Source organism: Malaclemys terrapin, chromosome 7 (assembly GCF_027887155.1).
Source record: "Malaclemys terrapin pileata isolate rMalTer1 chromosome 7, rMalTer1.hap1, whole genome shotgun sequence".
In the NCBI taxonomy this organism is placed as follows: Eukaryota; Metazoa; Chordata; order Testudines; family Emydidae; genus Malaclemys; species Malaclemys terrapin.
Window position 1 is genome coordinate 84,134,778 of NC_071511.1, and position 27,700 is coordinate 84,162,477.

Genomic DNA, 27,700 nt, shown 5'->3' on the forward strand with positions numbered 1-27,700 from the left:
AAGCACTTTTTTTACTAATAGGGTATTTGTGACACGTTTTTATTTTTTGTGTGAGCTTGTAAGCAAGTAGTTTTTACGTGAGGTAAAACTTCAGGTACACAAGACGAATCCGATTCCTAAGAGGCCTAGCGAAGTCTGGAAAGATGAAGAGCCAGTGCCCCAGAGCACTTCATGGGCGTGTTTTGCGCAGAGCTGGGGTTGTGGTAATGTGACGATCCAGCCATATTTGGCATCTGTTTATTCCCGTGTCCCTGGCACTGTGCTAGGCTGCCCCTGAGGCGGGCACAGGCTGGGCACTGAGCACCCTGCGGCTCTGACAAGGAGGCGCGGGCGCTCGGCGAAAGCGCGCCGCCTGTCGTGAGGGTGGGGCGTGGTACGAGCCGAACGTTAGGGTCGGGCGTCATGACAGTGGAGGGCAGACATCCCAGCGTCCTGATTGCTCACTGAGTGTCACGTGTCCGCTCTAAAACGCCGAGCCGAGCAGGCGGTGGGTCGCAGTTGCGGGTGGCGTTGGGCCCGGCGAGGAAGATGGCAGCGCCCGCCGGCTGGGCCTCGCTCTGCGAGAAGTTCCGCAGCTCGCTGAGTCTCTCCAACGTGGAGTCCAAGAAGGACCCGGAGAACGAGCCCTACCGCTCCAAGTACGGCGCCCGGGAGCTGCTGGAGGAGATCAGGCAGCTGCTGGGCTCGGAGGAGGCGGCCGAGGCCGAGGGCGCCCCCGCGGGGGAGGCGGCGGCGCTGCGGGCCGTGCGGCTGGCAGTGGTGGAGTACGAGCTGGGGGTGAATCACACCGAGACCGAGGAGCTCTCTGCCGGCGAGGAGCATCTGCTGAAGTGCACCCGGCTGCTGGAGCGCCACCGCCTCTCCCGGGACTGCGTCTCCCTCTACATCCAGGCCCAGGTTGGTAGGGAGCGGCCGCCGCCGCCCTGGGCGCCCCGGGACGGGCCGTGCCGATGAGCTTCTGCCGCGGCTCAAGGCGGGTGGGCGCCCGTAGGCGGATGGCAGACCCTGGCTTGATTCTCCTGGCGGGCGAGGGTTTGACTGAGTTGCCCTCTGGTTCCCACTGCGGTGACTTGTCTCGCCGTGAACGGCGGCCAGCACCTCTGGGCAACGGGGGGCGGGACTCGCTCTAGACTCCGGCTGGTGGGAGTGTGATTCTGGATGGCGGCAGTCTCCAATCGATATGGAGCATCGAGCTATTTGGGACTTGAAGTAGGTTTGCGTAGATACCCCATTTGCAGAGTTGAGGTGTTCCTGACCGTAGGCAGCGTAGCATATAAACCTTGCCAGATCGGGGCCCGTTTTATTTGTGATGCTTAGGGTGACATTAACAGTGTAAGTGGCGATATGAGCTATTGAAATGCTGCAATCTTAGGGCTATGCTAGTTACTATTTAAACAGTGCTTTGAAAATATAAAGTTGCATTGCAAAATTGTGATGAGAATTTATTGTTGCAGTTAATCTGTTTGCCTGCTCTTTAACGTTAGGGTAATATAATACCGTAGGTATATTACCCTATCCGAGTGAGTGGAGTTTTGCAAATACTATTAATTTCCTTACAATAATTTCATTCTCCTCTGTATATTGGACCCTTCAGAATGGTTACCAAATACATGTACGTTCTCAGAGATGTTCCAGTCTTTACTCAATTTTTACATCTCCTAAAAGAAGCTGTCTTAAACATAACGACTATTCAGATGTCCTTACAACAGCTAGCTGATCTAACCATAACAGACAACCTAATAATAACTGTCTCCTTGTGAAGCCCTGCAAAATTATTATAATAGGGTAGGGGTGGCCAACCTGAGCCTGAGAAGGAGCCAAATTTACCAATGTACATTGCCAAAGAGCCACAGTAATACATCAGCAGCCCCCCCCCCATCCACTCCCTAGTGCCTCCTGCCTGCTGGCAGACCTCACCCCCAATCAGCCCCTCCCCCCCATCAGCTGTTTCATGTGAGCAGGAGGCTATGTGGGGGAGGGGCAAGGAGCGAGGGCACGGCAGGGGTGTTGGGGGAAGGGGTGGAATCATAAAATATCAGGGTTGGAAGGGACCTCAGGAAATCATCTAGTCCAACCCCCTGCTCAAAGCAGGACCGGTTCCCAGCTAAATAATCCCAGCCAGGGCTTTGTCAAGCCTGACCTTAAAAAACTCTTGTGGAGTGGGGGCAGAGCAGGGGGTTGAGCAGTGAGCACCTCCTGCACATTGGAAAGTTAGCATCTATAGCTCCAGCCCTGGAATCAGTGCCTAGGTAAGGAGCTGCATATTAACCTCCGAAGAGCCGCATGTGGCTCTGGAGCCCCAGGTTGGGCACCCCGTAATAGGGGATAGTGGAGAGAGACTACATACCAGTCAGAAAAAATGACTACTTGTAGTCAAGTGGGTTACCTGAAATTTTCAAGGTTGCATTTGTGTGTGGTCACTGTCTTCCAGTGTGACAACTTGGGTAGGGCTTATACTCAACACTATAAACCTGTCATTTAAAAGTTACAGGGTTATTCAGAAACCATTCAAAATGGGTTAGTGTCCCACCAGTAACTAAAAGGGTCACAACTACACAAGTTTACATCATGTCAGAGTTTTTTAATTTTTATTGCCTTAGGCCAAGGATTCAGCTCTGCTTCTGAATTGACTTTTGTAAATGTTGCTTGTTTGTAACAGACAGGTGCTATCTTCTGGATACACTGTCTTTTTTTCCTGCTGTTTCACACCTCTCATTTTTGCTGTATCCAGAGCTGTTTCCAATGCTATTAGAAGTTCTGTTGCCAGATGATGCTCTTGTTCCTAGCATTGGACAATGTATGCCAAATAACACAACTAGAAATCATGGTGTCTGACTGGGATTGTGTCTAACACAATCTCACAGGCTGTAACAAACCTTGGACATGTAAAGGAAGGCAACATAAATACTGCAGTACAAGCAATAATCTACAGAATTGTTTTTTGTTGTTTTGTTTAAGTGCTTTATATGCTTTCTTTGTACTGACCTCTATTGTGGAAGCACTGGTACAGAGTTCCTTTTATCAGGTCAATTCCTATGGCCCTGTCTCTGATTTGTGCTCTTTTGCATAGTGCCATACGAGATGATTGCTGTCTGATTTTGCCTGTTACACTGTACATCCAGTCCCATGGACTTAGTGTTTCTCTTCATGAGCACCACACAGTCTGATGCTCTTAAAAGAAGGCTAATTTGAATGGGCCAGCTGCAGAGGCAACTTGATAGAATTCCACTTTTACCCCTCTCTAGTTATATATTAAGACTTGCCTTTTCAAATGAGCAAATATAGAAACCAAATTAGTGTGTCTCCAACTTGGAATGTTTATGAATGCTAAATTCTTAATGATACACTTGGAGAAGCTCTTTGAAATTGGAGAGCCTCCAGAAGCAATGTAAGAAATGTTGCCATGTGAATTGTGTTTTAGGTCTAAAATACCCATCCCTTAACTTCTACTTCTTAACTTTTCTTTCCACCTTTGCCTATCAATGAAGATGCTTATTTAAACATCATCTGCTCTTTCCTAGCTCAACTTCTCATCCTATTTTATCCAGCCTTGAAGTCATAATACTGAATTTCTAACTTCCTGGTCATTTTTATGACCACACTGATGCTATGACTTAATTGCAGGGTGAATCAGAAATAGAACTATGAGAGAGAGAGAGCATCTGTTTAAACATACATCTGAAATAATAAGAAATACAGAAAATTACATGTTTATGTATGTTTGGGTCTTTATTTTCATGTTTGCTATAGTGTGATAAGGCATCTTTAAACAACTCAAGGTAAAAACTATGGGCCAAGTACAATCCTTTTTCGCCAAAGGCAGTAAATCCCATTGACTCAAATAGGCTGTGTGTGTTGGGGTGGAATTTGGTTGTGTTTAGAGAACTTTGTTGTTGGGAATGGGAAATACTGGAAAATAACTTTTTTTTTTTTTTTCTTCTTTTCCTTTTCCCCCTTTCTTCCTTTTACATTTATAGAACAATTTGGGTATCCTGTGGTCTGAAAGAGGTGAAATTAAAACAGCACAGACTTACTTGGAATCTGCAGAGGCGTTGTATAATCAGTACATGAAAGAGGTACTGTTAACAGCTTATTTTACACATGCACTGCACTATTATTTATTTGTGTTATGGCAGCACCTAGAGATGCTAGTCAGCACTGTAGATGGTAAAAGATGGCCATTTTCCTGAAGACTGCATCTGGCAGAAGAACATCATTTTTAAGCCTTCACATGCAGAGGCATTTCTTGTTAAATATACATAGTGAATATTTTTTTCTGAAAAACATCTTCGTGAAGCATGAATTTCTGAGCTTCCTGCTGGCAGCTACTGTGCTTCTGAAAAGTGTCATAATGTGTGTTGCTAGCACTACGGGGAACTGAGATCTGTGATTCATGATAGTTTCAATGCTGGTTTAATAATCAGCAAATGAACTCTGCTTAAATACTAAAATAAGTAAAATAATCAATGTTGGAAGTTTTTTAGCCAGAATTAAAACCAGATGGAATCTAGCTTCCACTAACTCTACTTAACTTCATACTGATAGTACTGCAGAGCCATGAGAGACTTCAAACCATTTATTTTAGTTAACAAGGAAAAGGGTTAATCTTAAATACTCCTGAACTGTCTGCATCGATTGACTGTGACAATTTATAGTGCTGCATGCATTTAGTTTTCTTTCAGAAAGGTTCTTGTGTGTCTCAGGCAGTCTTGTTAATGATCAAACTTCTTATGCATATTAAACAATCTAAGGGCATGTCTTCACTAGCAATGTTAAAGCACTGCCGCGACAGTGTTTTAATGTGGCTGTGTAGTCATGGCACCAGCACTGGGAGAGAGCTCTCCCAGCACTATAAAAAACCCACCTCCACGAGGGGAGTAGCTACCAGCACTGGGAACACTGTCCACGCTGCCACATTACAGCGCTGAAACTTGCAGCACTCTGGGGTGTGTTTTTTCACACCCCTGACTGAAAAAGTTGCCGTGCTGTAAAGTGGCAGTGTAGACAAGGCCTGAGTTGTTGACTCTGCTGTGTGATAGCAATGGCAGAACAGGGCTTTTGTTATGCTCTTTGCAGAGCTATTTATACATTGTGATTGCCTCAAAGACCGCTTTCTGCATTAATTCACCTTTTGTGACTTTGAAGAAAACCATAGTACACTGCAATTCAATGCACTGGGAGGTGGGGAAATCCCTCCAATTACAATTTGGTATTTACAAATTTTTGGCCTCTCTGTCTTTGAGGACTGAACTTTTAAAAAATGTCTCCCAGTTAATACCTGACACTCATTTCTGGCATTGATGCTGTGTACATGACAACCTGTATTCAATACTCCTGAGGGCATTCTGCACCAAAAAATTAAATTCTGCACACAATAGTTTAAAATTCTGCAAGTTTAATTTGTCAATAAATAAATGTGGAGGCTCCAGCAGGGCAATGGGGAGCACAGACCATTGGCTGCACGAAGGTGGGAGATCACTCTGCAGCCTTCCCACCCCCAGGACACGGATTCAGCGGTGAGGCTGCACCCGACCCTGACACAGCAGAAGGCCTGGGCCTGTCCCAGAAACACCCTGGGGCCCTGCTCCTCTGTGCTAGGCACACCAGGTGTGGGGCAGGAAGGCTCAGCCAGGCAGGATCCAAGTGTGAAGGGGCTCAGTGTGGGGGCATCCAGATGTGTGGTGAGAGGGTTCTGTGTGGGACAATCTGGGTGCAGGCAGCTCAGTGGGAGGTCGAGGTGTGGGGGGATCTGCATGCACAGGCTTGGGGATGGGGTTTCAGGTGCAGGGATGTAGTGAGCTCAGTGGGGGGTGGTCTAGGGTGCAGGGATGGGGGTCTGGAGGCAGGGGGTCTGGGTTCGGGGGGCTCCAAATGAAGGGGTTGAGGTATGGCGTGCTGGAGGGATTCTGGGTGTATGGGGTGAGGCTCGGCAGGAGTATCTGGGTATGGAAGGTCTGGACCCCATGCGCAGTGGTGCAGAATTCCCCCAGGAGTAATTCAAGATTTTGACCATAAGCATGATCCTGAAGCATATGTTGGTTCTATCTCTGATGTTAGAAACTGGATTGCCGTTTTGTTTTTCTTTTAACTCCATGGAGCTCTTCCACTGTTTCTCTGAAAAGACTGAATTGAGATGGAAAGCTGGAATAATAGTCAGTTTGGGAAGATTGTTTTGTGGGATTAGTTTTAACATGCATTTAAATTTTGGGATTAGTTTTAACACAGCATTTAAACTGTGCAGTTGTGGATTTACTGCCTGATTGGTAGGATCTGAGATTTGAATATTAAAAATAACGTACAAAGAACTTTTAAAATCAAGTTTATTCACTTTTTGCTGCTTTATGAGGTGTAAAAAAAGGTTTGAAAGCTTTCAAGTTTCTTGTGACAGAATTGGAGTTTTAAGGTTCTGTATCCTGGCTTCAGACAACTTTACTAGTTTTGGCCAATAAGGCAAAAAGCCCAGGAACTCACAAGAACAAAGGAGACTTGGCAGGATTAAAAGTAATTATTCAGAGGAGTAAGACAGAGACGTGAGAACCCTGCTTGGATGTCTGAAGAAGCTAGGCCTGCCTAGGTCACCATCACAGGATGGTAGGGCTTTTTAAGTAAGATAACAAACACTCTACACACATCTGTCTTAAAATGCTTTGTTCCTACAGCAAAATAAACAATGCTTTGGTCGCTATTTACATCACTGATCAGACTCCCAAAGAGAAGAACACAGGTGCTGAGACCAGTTGGACCTGCTCGCTTATCATGGTTGATTCAAAGGGTACTGGGGTCTGGGGCCTGGTCTAAGAGCGGGAGAATCATGCAACTCTATCCAGCATAGGTAAAGGTATGAGGCCTGAGATCTGAAGGGAGCACTCAGAGACTGGAAAGAGCCGGTCCAGATAGTCCTGTAACTTTTTAAACTTCAGAAATGTGACCTCTGATCTCCTGGAGTTTGCTGAAGAACTTGTTGGGCGTCTCTGGGGGAATGTATTATGAGCTCTTGCACCTCAGTTGAACTGGTGGGAATCTTTAATAAATAAATTTTATTTAAAAAAGTTAATTATTGATCCTAAACAAGTGTAACCAAAAAAAAGCATTGATTAAACAAATGGACTCTAAAAGTCCTTTCCTCCCTGGGTTATTTAGCTTTTGCACTCTTGTGATGTCATCACTTCATTAGTTCTTCAATCACCGTCTTTTCCAGGCTAGACAGAACCTGAATTAAAGACCAGCAGTATATAAGAGAGAGTATGTATGTGTGTGTGTGTGTGTGTGTGTGTGTGTATATATATATATATATATATACACATACACGAACAACTTTCAGGGTTGTTTTAATAAAGAAGCAAGTAAAGGCACAAGCCTATTGCGCTGTCGTCCCCCCCCCCAATTTGTGGGGGGAAAAGGTAGCTATATTACTCCCTCTCCCAGCCCTTACCCCACTTCTCATGAAGAGTGTTTCTCTGAGCTGCTGTATCTTTCTTTGCAGTCCCTCTCTAGGAGGCAGAGGGAGGTGGATTGCCACAGAGAGAGTCCCATTCTGGCCACGTCTTCAGTTTTATTCTAAGTGTAAAGAACAGAATGACTTGAATGTGTCAATCATATTCTGTGTTACTATCATGAGCTTGATCCAGATTCCCTCTGCCTCATGGGATGTCTTGAGAATGTAGACAAATAAAGCCTGTTACAGAAGTTCCTGCCTCTTGACATTATTCTCTTAGCTTGGCAGAGACCATGTGGCCCAACAAATAAGGTACTGAGCTTTGCATCTGGAGATTTGGATTCTAGTTCCAGCTCTTCCACTGAGCTGTGGAGACCTTGGGTAAGTCGCTTTGCCTCTTTGTGTCTCAGTGTCCGCACCTGTAACAGGAGGGTAGTGATATTTATCCTCCCTTGAGAGAGATGGATGAAAAATCCATGTAGAGCTAAGTACTGTTATTACAGGGACATTTATCTGCTGTTCATTTTTGAAGTGATCAAGCAATAAGCTTGTAAACTACTATGTACACTAGTACAGCAAGTTGCACTTCTAAACTGATCTCAGGCCTGGTCTACGCTGGGGAGGGGGGATCGAGCTAAGATACGCAACTTCAGCTATGAGAATAGCGTAGCTGAAGTAGACGTATCTTAGATCGACTTCGCGTCTTCGTGGCGCAGGATCGACGTCCGCTCCCCCGTCGATTCCGCTTCCGCCTCTCGCAGCGTTGGAGTTCCAGAGTCGATGGGGAGCGCGTTCGGGGATCGATTTATCGTGTCTAGACAAGACATGATAAATCGATCCCCGATAGATTGATCACTACCCGCCAATCCGGTGGGTAGTGTAGACGTACCCTCAGTGTTGAAAATGCTCATAATGTCATGTAAGACGTGACTGGCTAATATATTGGCATGCTTAAAAACTTCCAGAATGGTAAGTGATATGAGGAAGCTATCTTGGAAAAATATCCACAGTCCTCAGCCTGTGCCACCAGCAGTTGATGCACTATTGGGTAGGTGTACAGAATTTTCATAAAAAGCAGGCACATACATCGCTATGAAGCAAGTTAGGTGCAGACAGACAAAGTTGTGCCATAAACTGTGTTGGCATGGTATGGCCCAATCGTGCTAGCTATAACTGTGTCTGACAGCTGTCTGACAGCAAGGTGGAACGGACACAATGGCAAGATGCTGTATACAGGACCATTCTGTATAAACCCCAGAAATCATCTCCATAAAGAGAGTGAACAAAAACTAGTTAATGTAGAACAAAACTACATTTACTTCCCATACATCCTAAATATATGTTTAAATCCATCTAAATCGGTACTCAAAGCTATGACTCCCCCCCCCCCCCCCTTTTGAAAACTGGTGGAAGAGAGATGCTTTCCTCTTTGGTTCAGTCTCTTCAGGAAGCAGGGGTCTCTTTGGAATGAATGTTGTGGTGTTCTCTGTTGAACCTAATAAACTGAAATTGATACATCAATGGAGTTTTTCTTTAAAATGAATTGCACTTTACCTGTGGTCATGCAGCTAGATTTGTGTGGTATCCTTTCACTCTTTGCCTCTTTCTTGTCCTCGTATAGATGACCGGAGGGACCTGAAATAGCAAATGCTCTGAACTGCACCTTTGTTAGAAATGCCATGCTATATGGGGATTTGATATGCTGTGGATCTCAAGCTTTCCTGGCCCCCGGGGAGTGTGTAACCCAACTAACACAGTGTGTTCTTTATTCCCTTCCAGTGGCTAGACCACATACAGAAATTTTTGAGTCTGTTGCCTCCATGTTAACGGGCTGACGTGCTATAGCTTAAGCAGTAGAGACTCATGCTTCTAAGGCTTGTCTAAACACAAATGCTGTAGGGCTTTAAATATACTGGTATAATATAATATGATACACCCTCCTCTAGTATGGACACAATATCAGCATAAAGGTGCTTTAGACCTGTATAGCTTTTCCCATATGGGAAGGGGAACAAGATATATTGGAATAAGGCACCCTTATACCAATATAAGTTCATCCACACCATGTCGTGTACCAGTATAACTATTTTGGTTTTAAAAAAAAAATAATAATTCCTAGCCAAAATAGTTTTACCATTTCAAAAACAGTCTGTGGACTGGCCTTAGATCAAGAGATTGTTCATGGGGAGTGAACCCATAATCTTTCCAGGGACAATGTTATGCTTTCACACGAGTGACATTGCTCTCACAAAGTAGTTCATTGATTTCTGTGTGACTGCTCCTGATTAAAGCTACTCACGTGTAAATGCTAGCAGGATCAGACCTCATGATAGGGTCTGCTAGGCATTTTTTATGCCTATACTGCAGGAAATATTGTGAAGGATACTTGTGTGTGTGCTGGTGTAGTGTATCTTGGTAAATAAATTCTTTATTTGATATTTGTAGACGTATTTAATAACTTCTCATGAGATCAGTATGAATCCAGAGTAAATTAGTTCGTCGCAATGTAATATTCTTAAAAAATACACACAGTAGTTGTATATGAGAAAAGCAGTTTTATAACACAGTAGAAAAAGTGAGGCATACTGTTTGCCTTTTTTCTAAAAACATCTCATGGACTTCAGGAAATCACATTAAATGCAACATTCAGAAGTTCTGTGGAAAATCAACAGTCTAGTGTTGAATTTGGGATTGAAAAACTGCAAAAGCTCACCGGTCTTTATGGTCTTGCATTGTGTGTTTCACACTGCAGCCAGCAGAGGGAGCACAATATCACCAAATAAATTATAGGTTGTGTATTGGATATACTGCCTATTCTTTTTCAGAATGGGAACCCTCCCCTTGATCCCAACGAACACTTCATGGCTGAAGAAGAAAAACTTACAGATCAAGAGAGATCAAAAAGGTGGGTGCTGACTAGAGCATACATTTGAAATGAGTGTGTGATGGCTGTTTTTAAAAATAAATAAATCTAAAGTAAGACCCAAATTGTCTTCCCAGATTTGAAAAAGCCTATACCCATACATTATATTATCTGGCCCAAGTCTACCAACACCTGGAAATGATTGAAAAGGCTGCCCAGTATTGCCATACCACCCTTAAACGACAGCTTGAGTACAGCGGCTACTATCCAGTAGAATGGGCTCTGAATGCTGCTACCTTGTCACAATATTATCTCACTAAGGTAACCATTTAATGGCTGCTACTCTGAAACCTGTCATTTAAATGTTCTCTGCTATGGTTATGACTTATTAATCTGCAATCATAAAAAGTAACTACAAAGTCAGAGTTGCCGTTCCAGTAGCTCATCGAGATATGGTGCCTACTGGATTTTAAAATGCCCTCCTTTAAACACACACATAGTCCTCAGATGTCAAACGTCTGTCTTAAGGGAGTGCAGTGGTTCCACTTCCTATGGTAGCATGTTGCCAAAAGTGAGCAGGGGGTAAACTTAAGAACTAAAGCACAAGTGGGCCTGGTAGTACAAATAATTCATAATAATGGTGGTTTGTGATGTGGTGCTTATGAGGTGTTTTTTTTTAAGGTGAAACATAAGGGAAAATAATTATTTTTAAACTACCTTCTACTAGTACTTAGTTCTTATCTAGCCAAAGCAAAAAAAAAATTCAGGTTTGAGTCTTACACTGCACACTTTAAGTAATTGTTCTTGGATATTTTAGCATGTGCACAAAATTTGTTGAAGGTTGTGAAAGCACTAGAATTAATCATATAATGGATGTTGTGTTTGCCTCCAAAGTCTCTGCACTGTCACTAAACAACTCACTGCTTTGTGACGTATTTCTGTTTTTGAGACCTTTCATACCCAAGACAACTCAAATTCTCATGTGTTCTGTAAAACAGTTTGGTGCTTTGGAGACTTCTGCAATACCACTCAGTTAAGGATAGAGTTTCAGCAGTAACTTGTCACTCCTGTACCTTTTGAGGAGATAAATTGAAGGAATTAACCATCAAGTAAAGTACTACTCAATGTGAGAGTAAGGGAATCAAAATCTGACTCATAATGTATACTCAGTTTATGTTCAGCTCAGGGCTGTGTTATGCCCCACAACACAGTGTTTACCACACACCTCAGGAAGTGACCGTAGCATAGGTCAGAGTTGCATGGAAATAATTTATAATGTTCGTGCTTCAGTCCTGCTATAAAAGGCAGTGACTACCTGTGTGGGGGTTGTTGGTTGAGATGGGATATGTGGGAGCAGAGATACTTGGTGGGAAGGTGCTATATTCCATAGTAGATGTAAAAAATCATGTATCAGAGGGGTAGCCGTGTTAGTCTGAATCTGTAAAAAGCAACAGAGGGTCCTGTGGCACCTTTGAGACTAACAGAAGTATAGGGAGCATAAGCTTTCGTGGGTAAGAACCTCACTTCTTCAGATGCAAGTAATGGAAATCTCCAGAGGCAGGTATAAATCAGTGTGGAGATAACGAGGTTAGTTCAATCAGGGAGGGTGAGGTGCTCTGCTAGCAGTTGAGGTGTGAACACCAAGGGAGGAGAAACTGATTCTGTAGTTGGATAGCCATTCACAGTCTTTGTTTAATCCTGATCTGATGGTGTCAAATTTGCAAATGAACTGGAGCTCAGCAGTTTCTCTTTGGAGTCTGGTCCTGAAGTTTTTTTGCTGTAAGATGGCTACCTTTACATCTGCCATTGTGTGGCCAGGGAGGTTGAAGTGTTCTCCTACAGGTTTTTGTATATTGCCATTCCTGATATCTGACTTGTGTCCATTTATCCTCTTGCGTAGTGACTGTCCAGTTTGGCCAATGTACATAGCAGAGGGGCATTGCTGGCATATGATGGCATATATAACATTGGTGGACGTGCAGGTGAATGAGCCGGTGATGTTGTAGCTGATCTGGTTAGGTCCTGTGATGGTGTTGCTGGTGTAGATATGTGGGCAGAGTTGGCATTGAGGTTTGTTGCATGGGTTGGTTCCTGAGTTAGAGTTGTTATGGTGCGGTGCGTGGTTGCTGGTGAGAATATGCTTAAGGTTGGCAGGTTGTCTGTGGGCGAGGACTGGCCTGCCTCCCAAGGTCTGTGAAAGTGAGGGATCATTGTCCAGGATGGGTTGTAGATCACTGATGATGCGTTGGAGAGGTTTAAGCTGAGGACTGTAGGTGATGGCCAGTGGAGTTCTGTTGGTTTCTCTTCTGGGCCTGTCTTGTAGCAGGAGTTTTCTGGGTACACGTCTGGCTCTGTTGATTTGTTTCTTTATTTCCTTGTGTGGGTATCGTAGTTTTGAGAATGCTTGGTGAAGATCTTGTAGGTGTTGGCCTCTGTCTGAGGGGTTGGAGCAGATGCGATTGTACCTCAGTGCTTGGCTGTAGACGATGGATCGTGTGGTGTGACCGTGGTGGAAGCTGGAGGCATGAAGGTAGGCATAGCGGTCGGTGGGTTTTCGGTATAGGGTGGTGGTAATGTGGCCATCGCTTATTTGTACGGTGGTGTCTAGGAAGTGGACCTCCCGTGTAGATTGGTCCAGGCTGAGGTTGAAGGTGGAGTGGAAGCTGTTGAAATCATGGTGGAATTCTTCCAGGATCTCCTTCCCATGGGTCCAGATGATGAAGATGTCATCAATATCGCGTAGGTAGAGAAGGGGCAGAAACTTCAGGACCAGACTCCAAAGAGAAACTGCTGAGCTCCAGTTCATTTGCAAATTTGACACCATCAGATCAGGATTAAACAAAGACTGTGAATGGCTATCCAACTACAGAAGCAGTTTCTCCTCCCTTGGTGTTCACACCTCAACTGCTAGCAGAGCACCTCACCCTCCCTGATTGAACTAACCTCGTTATCTCCACACTGATTTATACCTGCCTCTGGAGATTTCCATTACTTGCATCTGAAGAAGTGAGGTTCTTACCAACGAAAGCTTATGCTCCCTATACTTCTGTTAGTCTCAAAGGTGCCACAGGACCCTCTGTTGCTTTGTAAAAAATCATCTTTCCTTTCAAATTGCACAGTATTACACCTATATTTTCTAGTGTCCAAAGGAAAATGCCCCTGGATCTCTCAATTCTGCAATTTCCCCATCTTCACATGTCCTTACTATACAAATTGAGGGACTTAGTTAAGTCTAAAGTAGCAGCTCATTGGCTGTTTTGTACCTATGATGGAACACTGCTCTTTCTCTCCCCCACAGCAATGCTTTATGGAGTCTCGACACTGTTTAGCAGCGGCCAATGTCATCTTTAGCCAAGCTGGACAGGTTCCTTCTTCAGAGGACAGTAAGCTTTGTGTTTTTTGTTTTAATGGTAGTTAGCTTCAATCAAGTAGCTTTGAAATAAGCATTTTTAGTATGGATGTTAAATGCTCATGTGCTCCTCAGTTGGGAGCTCTAATAGTACTTCCAGTTCCTTTTAAGAGAATTAATTATCTTTCCTTATACCAGTACTACCATTAAACCAAGATTTTTAAGTTGTACACATAACAGTTCTTAATATTTGGTACATGTAAATACCTTGAGAAAAGCTCAGATACTTATTGCTGCTTATTCAGGAATTTCACCAGAGTCACGTGATACTTTAGTGGGTTGTGTTTTGTAAAATTAACAGATGTTAGAAGTTGCCAGGAGGATGGGGAAAAACACTGGGGCAGGTCTAAAATTTGAACATCTCCACCCAGATGTTTTCAGGAGTATGGGGGGATATTTCTCACCCTTAATTTTTTTTTTTTTTTTTTTTTTTTTAAATTCTGGCTCACATTTACAATACAGTGTATAATCTGTTTAGAGCAATCCCTAAATGAAAACTGTTAAACGAATCTTATGCGAGAAGACATTTCCTAAGAATAGGCTTAAAATGAAGACTTCAGCATAAAAGCAGTTCCATATAAAACACCCTACAATTTGTCACTTGACGTGAAGCAATCTCATTAGATGGTACTTATGAAGTTGTCGTCATCATCCTTGACTAACTTTGTATTGGTGTAATGAAATAAACAACTCTTAAATTAACAAAACCAAGTGGAAAAGAACGTACCCTCCTAAAGAGACAGCCATACTTCTGAAGGGTCATGGTCACATGACTATAGCTGTGCTACTTGAAACATCCTACCTCTCCCATTACTTCCTGTAAAATGGTAAGCTTTGGTTTCCACATCTGCAGCACAGCCCTGGGCATTTCAAAGTCTTGGACAACTGAAAGCTTCAGATAAATGAGGCTTTAGACTCATGGCAGATTGTGCTAGCATTCAAAAGGGCTGCATTTTTGGATTTCCCTAGCCTGCCGTTGTTGCAGTGAATGTTAGCTAGTTTTAAAGGGTTCATGCTAATTGGAATGTAGTCCCCTTAAATCCAATTGGTATTGTTATTCAAGGGTAGAATACGGCTGAAGGGAACACAGCCAAACTCCCTTTAACCAGAGTTCAGTCAGCTGGGTTGCACAATGTATAAATGTCATCACTTACGACATTTTTTGGAAACTTGAAAATGGACAAAAATCTATATAGAGTCACCCATTATATCTCATCTAGCCAATTTAACTACATTTTTAGGAGGCAGGGTGTGCAAGAGCCATTTTAGATAAGGAAACCTAAGACTTTACAAAATATTGGGTTGTACTAATCGTAGAGGTCTGTCAAGACATCTTAAAATAAATATGAAATATTTGACAGCTGTGAATTCACGCATCTAGATTGCCATGGTCACTTGACTGTGTTACTGTCTGGATGACTAGGGTGACATTGGGGTCAGAAATGTGGTATGCTTTCACCAAGGAAGCCACCCAGAGATCCTAGCCAGTAGGAGTAGAAGCAGACAAAGCTGGAACTGCTGCACTGTGGCGGGGAGGAGTAAAATGGGACCCCGCCAGAGCCACCTTTCCCTCCCAGAACCTTGCAGTACCCAGAACTGTGCAGGGGAGGCCACATGTTCACACTCTGGGGCCTGCATCTCTCCTACTGTCCTGTGGGTCACAGAGAGGAGACTCCATCTGGTAGGAACCAAAGAAGGAATCTTTGGACATTGAGAACTCTACAGTTGTGACTGGACTTCCTCTGCTCTGTGCTGATTGACTCTCACTCCCACCCTCAGTCTCTTCACCTGAGCTTCATTCCACACTTGACGTCTTACCTTCTTTTCCCCCTTCCCTTCTTGCTTATCTCCTCCAAACTAAACTTTCCCCCTCAAAAAAAAAAAAAAAAATGGTGGAACTAACATGATGTTTGCTGCCATCATGCTGTTCACTTTGCTTGTGTGTCAGACCCTTTCCTCCACCCTAAAAAAACGAGGAGTCCACCCTATGTCTGTCTTGTTTATTTAGACTGTATGCTCTTCAGGGCAAGGGTCGTCGTCTACTCTGTACAGAACCGAGCACAGTGGGGGGCCCTTTTCTTGGCTGTCCCTTAGTCACTACTGTAATAAACACGATTACATAATAACAGAGAAGTATATGGGCAGTGATGGTCTCTACATCCAGTACAGGACTGAGAGTTTAGAGACAAGGGTCCTCTTTCCAAGTCTGCCAAAATCTTCCTGTGTGACTTTGGGCAAATTGCTTAACCTCCCTGTGCCTCAGTTTCTCATCTGTTAAATAGGAATAATGATACTTCTGTCACATAGATGAGGAGGCTAATGATTTGAGATCATTGGATGGAAGATGCTATATAAGTGCAAAGTGATATTTATTACGGCATGCTGGGCATTCCTCCTGTTGTTGTTGTTTTTTTTTTCCCTCCTCTTCCCTTCCTCTTAAGTTTTATATCCTAAGCCACTGTACTATGAAAATCATCATATGGAAAATTCTGAGATCTAAAACATGGGAATAAGTTTCACTCACTCAGATTTTCAAGGTAGGAGCTTTATCAGTCAGTGATGTGTCACACTTCTGCATATGAAATAGCTGTAATTCATCAAATCTCTTTTAAAGGAGAAAAGGCTGGATTGGTCAGTCAAGGTCTAGAGTTACTTCACCTTAGTACTTGCTAATAAGAACACCTGCTTAAAGAACAGACACCTGCAAGCATGTGAATGGAACATATCTAAATTCTGTTGTTAGTAAAACAAAGCCAAAACTATCCGCTGTGTACAGTGCAGGGATTCTTAAACTAATGAATAAATGGAGGTCACTTTGAGGCTATTGAGAATTCTCCTTCTCCAACTTTTTCCTGCCGTGCCCTTCCCTACCTCCCCCCCCCCCCCCCCCCAAAAAAAAAAAAAAAAAGGTGAATGTAGTGCCTGTGAAAGGTACCAATTTAACGGCACTGGAGACTGAAGCATCCTTTGTATCCAGAGAACAAGAATGGCGGTGTCAGCAGTTGAAGCTTCCCCACACTGGCCCACTAATTTGTCTCCACTTCCCCTAGAGGTGATTGGATAGTTCAGTTTTAACGTCCGTTCAATCTTTGGTGCCTGTGTTGAGACGTCAACAGTGTTGCAAATTGTGATTGTGGTGGGGAACTTGGGGAGAGGAGGAGAGCGTAAGAGTTTGTGGGCTAGCAAGTCTTCCTGTTCCTATACTTTTGATTGGCCACGGACTCTACTTCCTCAATTTGACACTCTCTCTATTTCACTATAATTCTTAGGACTGTTGCAAGAGCAAACAGTGTGTTAATCATTCTAGAGAGCAGCTTTGCTGTTACGGTTGTTTTTGAAGGGCAGATGGGGTCTCGCTTTAGAATAGAAAACAAATCTGTTTGTTATACTCTGGAAAAACTCCAAGTCCAGGTGGTCTTCCTGTTACATATCTAAACTGTTTTTAAAGGCAATACTTGATGGAGCCACAGTAATCACACACTTCTGAGTCTGCTAGGGTTAGGGATTACAACCTTTGCACTCTTAAAACTATAAGGGAAAGACAGAAAAATATCCTGATCAACGTAAATGATCATTCTTTCATTTAATGAAACATTTGAGCTGGAATACTTCACTTCTCCCCTGCTTTTATTTGATATGTGTATTTATCAGATGAAACAGAACAAGACCAACAGGATCTTCGACAGAGAAAAGCTGAAATTGCAAGATGTTGGATTAAGTACTGCTTGACTCTTTTGCAGAGTGCTCGTAAATCACTTGAGGTAATCAACGATTACTTTTAAACAATTGTGAACAGAATCAACAAAAACTTCGTTTATAAATAACAGGAATAACTTCACTACCAGTCATTAAGGATGCATAGTTGCACAGCCAGTAATCAGGAGACAAATATTTGAACTCTAGGCTGTACATATTCTAAAAACTGCTAACCCTTGAATAAAGCTGTTCTATTACTAATAAGTATGGAGACTGGATCAGAAACAAGCACTTTGCTTAGCCCTGCCGGTTGATTAATGGAACATAGCAACTTTACAAGTCTCCCTGATCTTCGCCCACAAAGCCCCATTCTTAGGCTTTAATTCAGCAGAGCATACAAATGTTTGTTTGAGGCCTTGTCTACCCTGCAAACTGGTGGTTGTGTTTTTTTTTTTGTTTTTTTTTTTTTTTTGCAAAAGCTGCCTTTTGCCAACAAAACGGGAGGGCATACACGCTAAAAAGCTACTTTTGGTGGCAAAACTCTGCTGTTTTGCCGACAAAATAAAATCACCTCAACAAGAGGACTAAAGCTTTTTGCGGCAGAGTTAAAGCGACAGAGTAGATACTGCTGTTTGTTTTGTCCACATAACTGGCTGCTCACTGTTTTGATCTCTGCTGCCCTGCAGGCGTGTGCCCCTCCCCTTTCAAAGCTCTGGGGAAGTATCTGACAGCTGAGTGTGCTGCTCCCTTTGGGGAACAAAGAGCAAATCATTAACGTGGAATGCTCCTGTCTGCTCTGCACTAGGAACACCGTGGCAGGCAGACTGCTGCTGGGGGGTGGGCGAGGTTGGGGGGGGAAAGGGACTGCTGTGCTGCTTTGACATTCCCCTGCCCCAGACACTCCACTCTCCTCTCCCTCCCTCCATGCACTTCAGTTGAAAAAGGGGCTAACAATCTACTAGGATGCCACTGTAACGATGGGACTGAGAAACATGCATCATGTGATGCTGTACCTGCCCCATGAGTCATTGCAGACCCTTCCCAAAACACCCTGCAGCCAATTGCACTTAGGGTGACCAGACGTCCCAATTTTATCGGGACTGTCCTGATATTTCCTTGTTTGTCCCGCGTCCCGACCGATGTGCGGTCAGGACACTGGACAAACAAGGAAATGCTCCGGAGCCCAGAAGTGCTCGTGCACCCCCTCCTCCCGCCCCGACTCCACCCCCTCCTGCCCCGATTGGCTCCCTCCCCGAATCCCCGCCTCTTCCCCAGGCTCACCATTCCTCCTCCCTCCACAAGTGCTGAAGGGAGGCCCGGAGAGGCAGGGAAAGCGCAATGCCAGGGTGAGTGAGAATCCGGCCTGGCCCCGAGTGCAGGCAGGACTCAGTTGGGCAGTAGGGAGAGGAGAGGGGCGGCCGCCCCTGGTGCCAGGCGGCGGCTGTTCTCCGCCCCCCCTGGGCAGCGGGACTCAGGAGCAGCTGCTGCTGCAGCTCCTGCTGCCGCGGGGGGAGGAAGCAGCCGATGGCCAAGCTCGGCAGCTGCGGCTCTGGCACCTGGGCCTGCTGCAGGGACCCAGCAGCGTGCACGCTGCGACCAGACCAGCCCCTGGCCAGTCGCGTCTGGGCTGCTGCCCAGCTGGTGCTATCCCGCAACGGCCCTGGGGCGGAGGCATCGGCAGCCCAGCCCCGTTCTTTCCCCTGTGGGACCCGAGCGGGACGGGGGGGCTGGGGCCTGCTGCCCCCACTCCAGGGCCGCCGTGGGATAACACCAGCTGGGCAGCAGCCCAGACACAACTGGCCAGGGGCTGGGCTGGTCGCAGCATGCACACTGCTGGGTCACCGCAGCAGGCCTGGGCGCCAGAGCTGCAGCTGCCGAGCTTGGCCATTGGCTGCTTCCTCCCCCCGTGGCAGTGGGAGCTGCAGCAGCGGCTGCTCCCGAGTCCCGCTGCCCACGGGGGGAGAACAGCCGCCGCCTGGCACCGTGGGCGGCCGCCCCCCTACTCTCCCTACCGCCCGACTGAGTCCTGCCTGCTCGGGGCCAGGCTGGACTCTCACTCACCCTGGCCCCGCGCTCCCCCTGCGTCTCCTGGGCCTCCCTCCAGTGCTTGTGGAGGAAGGGTGGGTTTTTTCCCCCCCTGCCACCTCCCTCCCCCCATCACCCTCCTCCCCACGTCCTGATATTTGACTTGGGTGATCTGGTCACCCTAATTGCACTGTGAGAGAGCTACCCACTGTGCACTGCTCTTTGTCGATGCAAGAGCTGTTAGTGTGGATGTGCTCTGCCGACATGAGTTAGTGTGGACATACAACAGCGGTTTTATTTAAAGCACTTTAATTAAAGAGGCATAACTTTTGCCAACAAAACTTTGTATTGTAGGCAAGGATGAAGTGTAAGCATGTGGGTAATGTGATCCTTATTCAGCACTTAAGCATTCAAATAGTTCCATTGACTTCCAATGGGACTATACAGTGCCCATTAAGAAGGTGCTGAAAGTACTTTGTTGAATTGAGGCCTTAAAGGGCTCCAGCTCCAATGTCTGTCTGGATACAAAAACCCTGTGGGGTGGAGACATACTTCTAAAATATCCATGTTAAATAAATCTCATGCACTACAGAGGTAAGATCATAATTTACGTTTAGTTTAGTGAGCATAAGTTTTAATGTTAGCATGCCTACTCTCTTGTCTTGCTGTTGCAAACTTCTGTTTGCATGAGGACTGTAATTAAAAGCAGCTTCAATGCATATTATTCTCTGTAGCCACATGTATTTTAAACTAACATGCTCTGTCATTTTTAGGATAATATCGGAGAGTTGGATCCAGACAGGCAATCAGAACTTAAAGCCCAAAGGAAAAAAGAGGAAGACGAAAAAGAGAAGGGCAGGAAGAAAGCTGTCCTCTTTGGAACCAGTGATCTATGTGACTCTATATTAGCCACAGAAGAAAAAGTGAGCTGTATATGTCCTTTAGATTTTCAAGAAGCCAGAGAAGTCTTCCTAGTGGGTCAGAATTATGTTCATGAAGCAAAAGAGTTCTTTCAGTTTGATGGCTATGTTACTGACCATATTGAAATTGTTCAGGACCACAGTGCCTTGTTTAAGGTGCTTGCTTTCTTTGAAGAAGATTATGAGAGACGCTGCAAGATGCACAAGCGTAGAATAGATATGCTGGAGCCCATGTACGTGGATTTGAATCCACAGTATTACCTGCTGATAAGTAGGCAGCTTCAGTTTGAATTAGCGGACACCTATTATGAGATGATGGATTTAAAGGTAGCTATTGGTAACAGGCTAGAGGAACTCGACTCTCATACTATAAAAAAAATTAATTCTCTGGCTCAGTTAGCAGTCAAGTACTATGAACTCTTCTTAGATTCTTTGAGGAACCCAGATAAGATATTTCCTGAAAAACTTGAGGATGATGTTCTTCGCCCTGCAATGGTGGCCAAATTTCACATTGCACGATTATATGGCAAGCTTATTACTTCTGATGGCAAGAAACAATTGGAGAATATGCAGGCCTCATTGGAATATTACACATTTCTAGTAGACTATTGTGAGAAGCATCCAGAAGCTGTCCAGGCCATAGAAACTGAACTAGAACTCAGTAAAGAAATGGTCGGTCTGCTTCCAACAAGAATGGAGAGGCTAAAAGCCAAACTGTCTCCGTTCAGTTAAACCCTTGTCTTCTATGAATGGAAATGTGCAATATTAAAATGATCTCTATCAAACGTACTTCGGGACAGTTTCCATACCTTGTTGTTGCCCTTAGCAGTCAGATGTCTGCAGCTATAAGATCCAATATGGTAGGCACCATAGAGCCTTTTTAAAATTGAGAACTGTCTAGTTTAGTTCCTCACCCATGCTAACGGTATAAACTCTAAATGTAAAGTGAATGTCCATTTGATGATCTGTATTGCATGCTCTTTATGTAAATACAAGCTCTTCCTGCCTTACTTTCTTTCTCCAGTACATAATTCAATTTCTAAATGTAGTGTTGTACTTCAGATGTTTCTTTTAAGGGAACCTTTTGGGTAGCTTGACTGGTCCTAGAAACCTTTTCTAAGAATCAGGCTTTAGGCATGCATTCTGTCTACTAGACAGGATTTTAGTCTTTCTAACCCATGCTCCCAAGATTAGCCATATGGAAAGGAGCCTTATCATAATTGTGTCCTGTATTTATTTTGTATGTTGCGAAGTGACTTTTGTTGCAATTAAAACAGAGACCTCTTAGAGGCTCAATAAATGGAGTTGCTTGACTAAACTTTTTCACTGAGTCCTTCTGATGATTTAATTTTTGTTTAAGACCTGATTAACAGTAGAATCCTGTCCCACTTTTTGCAGGAAACTAAAATATCTTAAGTTTTAACTAGCTGAAAAACTCTGTAATCCTGTATGACTTTTAACGGTTGTACCAATAGACTGGCACCAACATATCCAGAACAGGAAAATAAGAAATAAATGATCAAATACCCCATGAAAGGTGTGCTGGTTCTATGCCACCTCAGGAGATTGACAGGGCACGGGGCATCCCTCTATTTCAGTGATCTCCAACTACCAGAACAGCATTTTGACTAACTAGGCATAAGTTACAGTATTGCAATAGCTGTTCTAATTTTCATGAAGGGCCAGCTCAGACCTTGGCCAGCTCAGACCCAGGCCAGCCCTAGGATTGAAAGAGTATAAAGGTGTCTTAAAACTGCATTTGTCTGAGGAATTTTCATGTCTTTAGCTACTGAAGGGCTCGCACACTTCATAGCTTGTCTAGGTTGAGCTCACTGTATATACCAGGGCCTCCTTTCATTCCTCCAATGCCCCCATGAGCTCTGTGTGACCCTCCCATCCCCTTCTGTTTTAGGGATTCCCTGCAGCCCTCCACCAGGCCCGGGGCTCTGGATGTGCCCCATTCTCTGTGGCAGGGCTCCTGTGTGCACCCTGTTCCCACTTCTCCCATGCCAGCAGCTCTGTCTGCCCCGCTGTGCTAGGGCCCCGATTTTCACCCAACTAAAAGTTCTGTGTGCCTTTGCCACAATGGAGGGCCACCGTTCTTCCCCCGCCCCCGGTTGTTCCCCATCCCAAGGGCTGTGTGTATGCCTCCATTTCCCCCTCCCCACCACCATTATTATTTATCTGGGAATAGGTCATTGAGAGTGTCAGTATATTAAACTCTCTGGGGAGGATGAGCAGAGGTGAGATAATGTACTGTCATGCTGAAAGTTTTTATGGTTGCTGTCAACCAGTTTGATCTGTAGACTATTGCAGAGGTGCTTAAAGCTGTGGCTATGCTAAATAGATGGCAGGGGCTCATTTGTCTCCCTTGTGGCTTTCTGATTTTCCCAAAATCAGTAGGGTTCTGGCCACTCATGCCTAGAACATTCCCTGAAATTTTGGAATTGATCAGATGTGGTGTTCAATAGTTAGTTGTTACGGACAGATGGAATAATATCAACAAGTTGAGTGTATGGCTTCACAAGATTGGCCAATAACTAGTCAAGTGTAGAGAGAGAGATGCCTTTGCCCCACATGTCAGGGCAGAGAAATATATTTCACAGGCTTTTTGTATGTATTGAAGTCCCCTAATTGTGTGCAAAAATTCTGGTAAAAGCACAGAGGACTGATTGTCTTCCACACTCTTGTGTATATGCTCAAGTTTAAGTTCTGCCATCTGTAATTTCCAGGGCATCTGGTTAGCACTAACCACAGACAAAAATCGGTCAGAAATCAGACAGTCTATGTAGATGGACTTACTCAGCCTTTAAGATCTTCCTCCTCTAGTGTCCTACCTTGATTATTCAGTCTTTCCTGTGACACTAATGTACACCACCTACTATTTCTGAATGATAAAGTCCTCACTGAACCGTGCTATGATTATTTATATTACAGGGCTTGTTTAAAGGTAGTGTGTTTTTGTGTGTGATTTATTTGGGGAATCTCTATAAAAGTAATTAATTCTGTGTGAGATTATGAACTCTGTATGTATCTTTACCAAGCTGAAAACTCAATTTTCAAGGGGCCTGCATGAGGCAGGGTCACCTCCCTATCTTCCTAAATACAGATGGTTCCCCCAAGGACTCCCAAGAGAAGAGTGAGCTATGAGGAGCATTGCAGTTAGGAATTATTTTCCTAACTGATCTGTATTCTCTTACGGTGGGATTCTGGGAGAAGGTGTATCTAAGATATGGGGGAGTTTGAACAAGTGAGTGCTGGAGCCAGAGGCTAGACAGTTGGACAGTAAGTTCCAGCTTTCATGATGGGATGCTATTCAGAAAGTTTGCTGCACCCTGAGAATGTGCCCTGGGACCCCAAGAGTGGGGCAGTAGCTGGGCTCCATTCAGACGCTGGAGGCTTAAACCACCTAGGGGTCAGTGGCTGGGTTCCTCACAGTAGTCTAGTGAATGAACGAGAAGGGCTTGACTGGGAATTTGACAGCTTTATAGTCTCAAGAATTCCTCTTGCTCTGTTTTTAAATATACAACTTTGGATTTATACATGGTAAGTGTTCTTCACTGCTTGGGTTTTCCTTGTTTTGTTTTTGCTTCTCCCTGCTTCCCCAAAAAAGGGGCTCCTTTAAACAGATACTAGCGGTTGTACAAAACTGCTTTTATTATGTAGGTCACCAGAAGGAACCATTAAACTCATTCTACTTATAACCCAATGAAGGATTTGAAGTCAAAACTGTGTGTGTGCGCTAAACTAGTACACCAATTAGTCCATAATTAATGTTTTCCTACTGTTATTTCAAACAGAATAAACTTAATATCACCCTTCAAATGTTCGTCCTAGTGGGCCAATGTTAAAGTGAACTACAAAGTAATCAAAATTAAGATAATGGGAAGTGTATGTGCTGAGTGTCCCTTCTAGCCAGACTGTGGCATGTACTGAGGGCAAAAATTGACTACTTTTCTTTTTTTTACCCTCTGAAATTCTCTTTGTGCTTCTTAGGTCTTTTGAAGAGATCCCCAGATGCATGTGTCAGTGACAGTACAAAATACCATGGATTGCATGGGACATTGTCATCCAAAAAAGTACAAATGCATTCATGGCTATTGCCAGTGAATTGGATAGCACCTAAGAAGGTGTCACAGAAATTTTTTAGAAAGTGAGTTAAAATTCCTTTAAGTGCTGAATAGGCTCTCCTCCACCCCCTCGCCTTGCCAGGATGCTGGATTTAACCCTGGTTTTGCTTTGTAATGTTCCTTTAAAAGGGTGCAGGGTAATGTAAGTAAAAAGGCTTTTACCCTTTGCTGACTGTTGATCAAAAGCTTGAAGCCCTTTAGCTCAAAGAGCAAGCAGCTGTTCATTGTCAAGAAGTGTAAAATAACCCCATTCTTGCTAGTTTCTTAAATCCTGGTGAACATTCTTTGAAGTTGAATTTGAAAGGCAATAATCTCCAGAAAATTAGACAAACCAGTGACGCCAATTCTTCATCTCTTCTAAAGAACCTTCAAAATTATGACTAGCAAAGCATATTCTGCTACAAGACACTAGCATACCAGATGTCAAGCAACGCTCATGGTGTTGTAGTACTTCAAAAAATATATATATATTATATTGGCAGCCCTTCTGATACTTTCCATGTGGACAATCACTCTTTAGCATGAATTTAGATAAATCTAATATTTAGTAATCTCTAAACCACGGGTCTCAAATTCAATTTACCTTAGGGCCAGTGCCAGTCCTCAAATCTTCCCAGCGGGCCAATGTCACTCATGCTTCCTAGAACCCCCCCCCCCCCCAAAAAAAAAACTCTGCCCCCACCTGCCTAAGGCTCTGGGATGGAGTTTGGGTGGGGGAGGAGGTCTGGGGTAGGGGATTGGGGTGCAGGCTCTGGGAGAGAGTTTGGATGCAGAAGGGGTAAGAGGTTGGGCTATGGGAGGGAGTTTGGGTGGGGGAGGGGAGAGGGTGCAGGTTCTGGGAGGGAGTTTGGGGGCTGGGGGTGTGTGGAGATGGGGTGCAGGCTCTGGGAGGTGGTGTGGGGACCAGGTGCAGGCCCTGGGAGGGAGTTTGGGGGCTGGGGGGTGTGTGTGGGGATGGGGCGCAGGCTTTGGGAGGGTGTTTGGGGGTGGGAGGGGGTGCATGGGAAGGGGAAGAGGGTGCGGCGCCTACCTGGGGCTCCAAGGCAGGGTGGGCTGGGGGGCCTCTGTGCGCTTCTGCCCTCAGGCACTGCCCCTGCAGCATCCCATTGGCTGCAGGGGCGCTTGGGGCGGAGACAGCGTGCGGAGGCACGGCACAGCCCTGCCCTGCCCCGCCCCTAGGCCACAGGGAGGGGCTAGCAGCCACTAGAGCGAGCAGGCAGATGCCGCTCAGCTCCACTGTGCTGCTGGGGTCCCTGAGGGGGGAGCGCCCGGGGGAGGCAGGTGGTGCCAATGGAGAGACTGGCCCCAAAACTGCTAGAGCCTTGCGGGCCACATTGTGGCCCTCTAGCCTCCCCAGATGGCCCGTGGGCTGAGAGTTTGAGACCCCTGCTCTAAACTGTTATTAGATTAGGTGGCAAAGCTCCCCTCAGGAATGTTGAGTTTTAACTACAAAGACTGTGTGAGATCAGGTGTTTATTTCAAAGATTAATTAAAGATTAGGTTTCTGTGAACTCAATTTAACCTCCTGGTTTTTGTTCCTTTTTGCGCCTCAAAAATCTTACTAATTAAGCCATCACACTCCTTTCTGCTGGTACTATGATTCTGTTTTTTCTTCCCAAGATAAAACAGGTTTAATGAGTATTATTTATTTTATAAGAAGCTCACTGATTGGTGCAGAATTCATGTCGTGTGATAATAAAGACCATCTAAACTCAAGGGCTCTTCAGTTTTTTAATAGTTCAAAACTTAGAAGATTTCATTAATTACAATTCATGTTTCCACAAAGGTCTTTGCTATTCTGGATAAAAAGCAACATATACAGTAGGGACATCATTTTATCTGATTATAAATGCACTCCTTTAAGTGAAATGTCCAGCTCTGATAGCAGGCAGTTGCACGTTAAATTTTGTAAAATGGCTTGAATGAAAGCTGTGGGCTGATTAAATTGATGAGACATCCAAGCAAAGGGCCAAATGTCTGCCTTGCTTTGCAGCCTGGCCAGAAATGAAACACTACAAAGGGGCAGGAAGGCCCATGAATTCATGGAAGGGGAGAATGGAGCCCACTCTCTGTGCTTCATCCGTCCCTGGAAACCTCTCGTTTGAATGCCATGTGGGCTGTGGTGTGTGTATTGGATTGGAGGAGAGTGGATGTGGAGAACTACCATTCTTCATGGCGTTCTTCACCTAGCAGAAATACTGCCAGGAAAACTGAGAGAAGTCAGTAGTGCTGGTAGCAACCCTACCATCCCCTTCACATCTGGAAAGGTAGAGTTCGTGTTCAGAATTTGGCCTGGTGGATTGCCCCTCAGCATGCCAAGAGGTAGAGAGGGCCACGAAGATGAGTAAAGGCGCTTGATTTCCTTGATACCCCAGCAACCATGGGGTTGGAGTCTGTTTTCTTTCTTCAGGTTTGGAAGGCATTAGAGCATGCTCTGGCACAGACTTTTCTGTCCTTGACAAGTCACCTAATCTACCACAGTAGCTGCAAAATGAGGATAATCATGCCTGATTCAGAGGATGTGAGGATTAATGCATTATTCAGTGCTTTGTACGTGTGTTAAGTATTATTGTTTTTATAGTTCAACAACAGGAAATATTGGAAGAGTCTGGTTAAACCCCACCCAATATAATGAGAAGAGAGACTGATGCGTCATCTTGACGCTGGGAGTTAGATGTTTTGGTTTTGATTAGCGTTTGCTTTTCATCCAGCATCATGAATAAGAGAGTCAGCCTTAGTTGTTCACGTTGCTTTTTGAGGGACTCATCAGGACCATTAATGTTACTTGAGCATATTGTTGAGCTAATAATTTTTTGCTCTAGATATTATTCTGTGAAAAACATGCAAAGCAAGACTGACTTAGTGTGGCAGACCATTCAACTAACCTTGCTATATTCTTGACATTTCAGAGACCAAAACTGTTATGTTAAAATCAAGTGTGTAAACTTGTGGTTAGAAGCATTGAGCAACTTTCTTTCCTCTTCATTTGCAACATTATAGGCCACTTTGAGCTTGACACAAGTAATGCAGATATTGGACTTCGCTTGCGTGATTAATTTATGCATTTCCTAATGTTTTTCAAGTCAGATTGTTTTTAACGACCTCTTGCATTTCTTAGTTTTTAAAATAATTCAGCTGACGCATTTGAAATCTTCATTGCAAGAGCCAGTCAATGCTGAAATTGGGGATTTTCTAAATGGAATAATTTGCCTGACTCTCACT

General features: G+C 44.5%; 1 protein-coding gene across 1 annotated transcript; it reads left to right on the top strand.

Moving 5' to 3' along the window:
• Positions 1-145: 145 nt before the first annotated feature.
• KIFBP (kinesin family binding protein) lies at positions 146-21,671 on the top strand. Its single transcript, XM_054033744.1, has 7 exons — positions 146-897; positions 3,978-4,076; positions 10,261-10,340; positions 10,436-10,619; positions 13,597-13,681; positions 17,359-17,468; positions 20,202-21,671. Exons 1-7 carry the CDS (start codon positions 529-531, stop codon positions 21,078-21,080), a joined length of 1,806 nt encoding a protein of 601 aa, XP_053889719.1. The 5' UTR covers positions 146-528; the 3' UTR covers positions 21,081-21,671.
• The last annotated feature ends 6,029 nt before the right edge of the window (positions 21,672-27,700 follow it).

Excerpts from the sequence above, each read along its gene's own strand:
- KIFBP (XM_054033744.1), top strand. The coding sequence starts at position 529 with ATGGCAGCGCCCGCCGGCTGGGCCTCGCTCTGCGAGAAGTTCCGCAGC. Across the intron at positions 10,620-13,596 it reads CACAATATTATCTCACTAAG|CAATGCTTTATGGAGTCTCG; the intron begins GTAACCATTTAA and ends TCTCCCCCACAG. Across the intron at positions 17,469-20,201 it reads GTGCTCGTAAATCACTTGAG|GATAATATCGGAGAGTTGGA; the intron begins GTAATCAACGAT and ends TGTCATTTTTAG.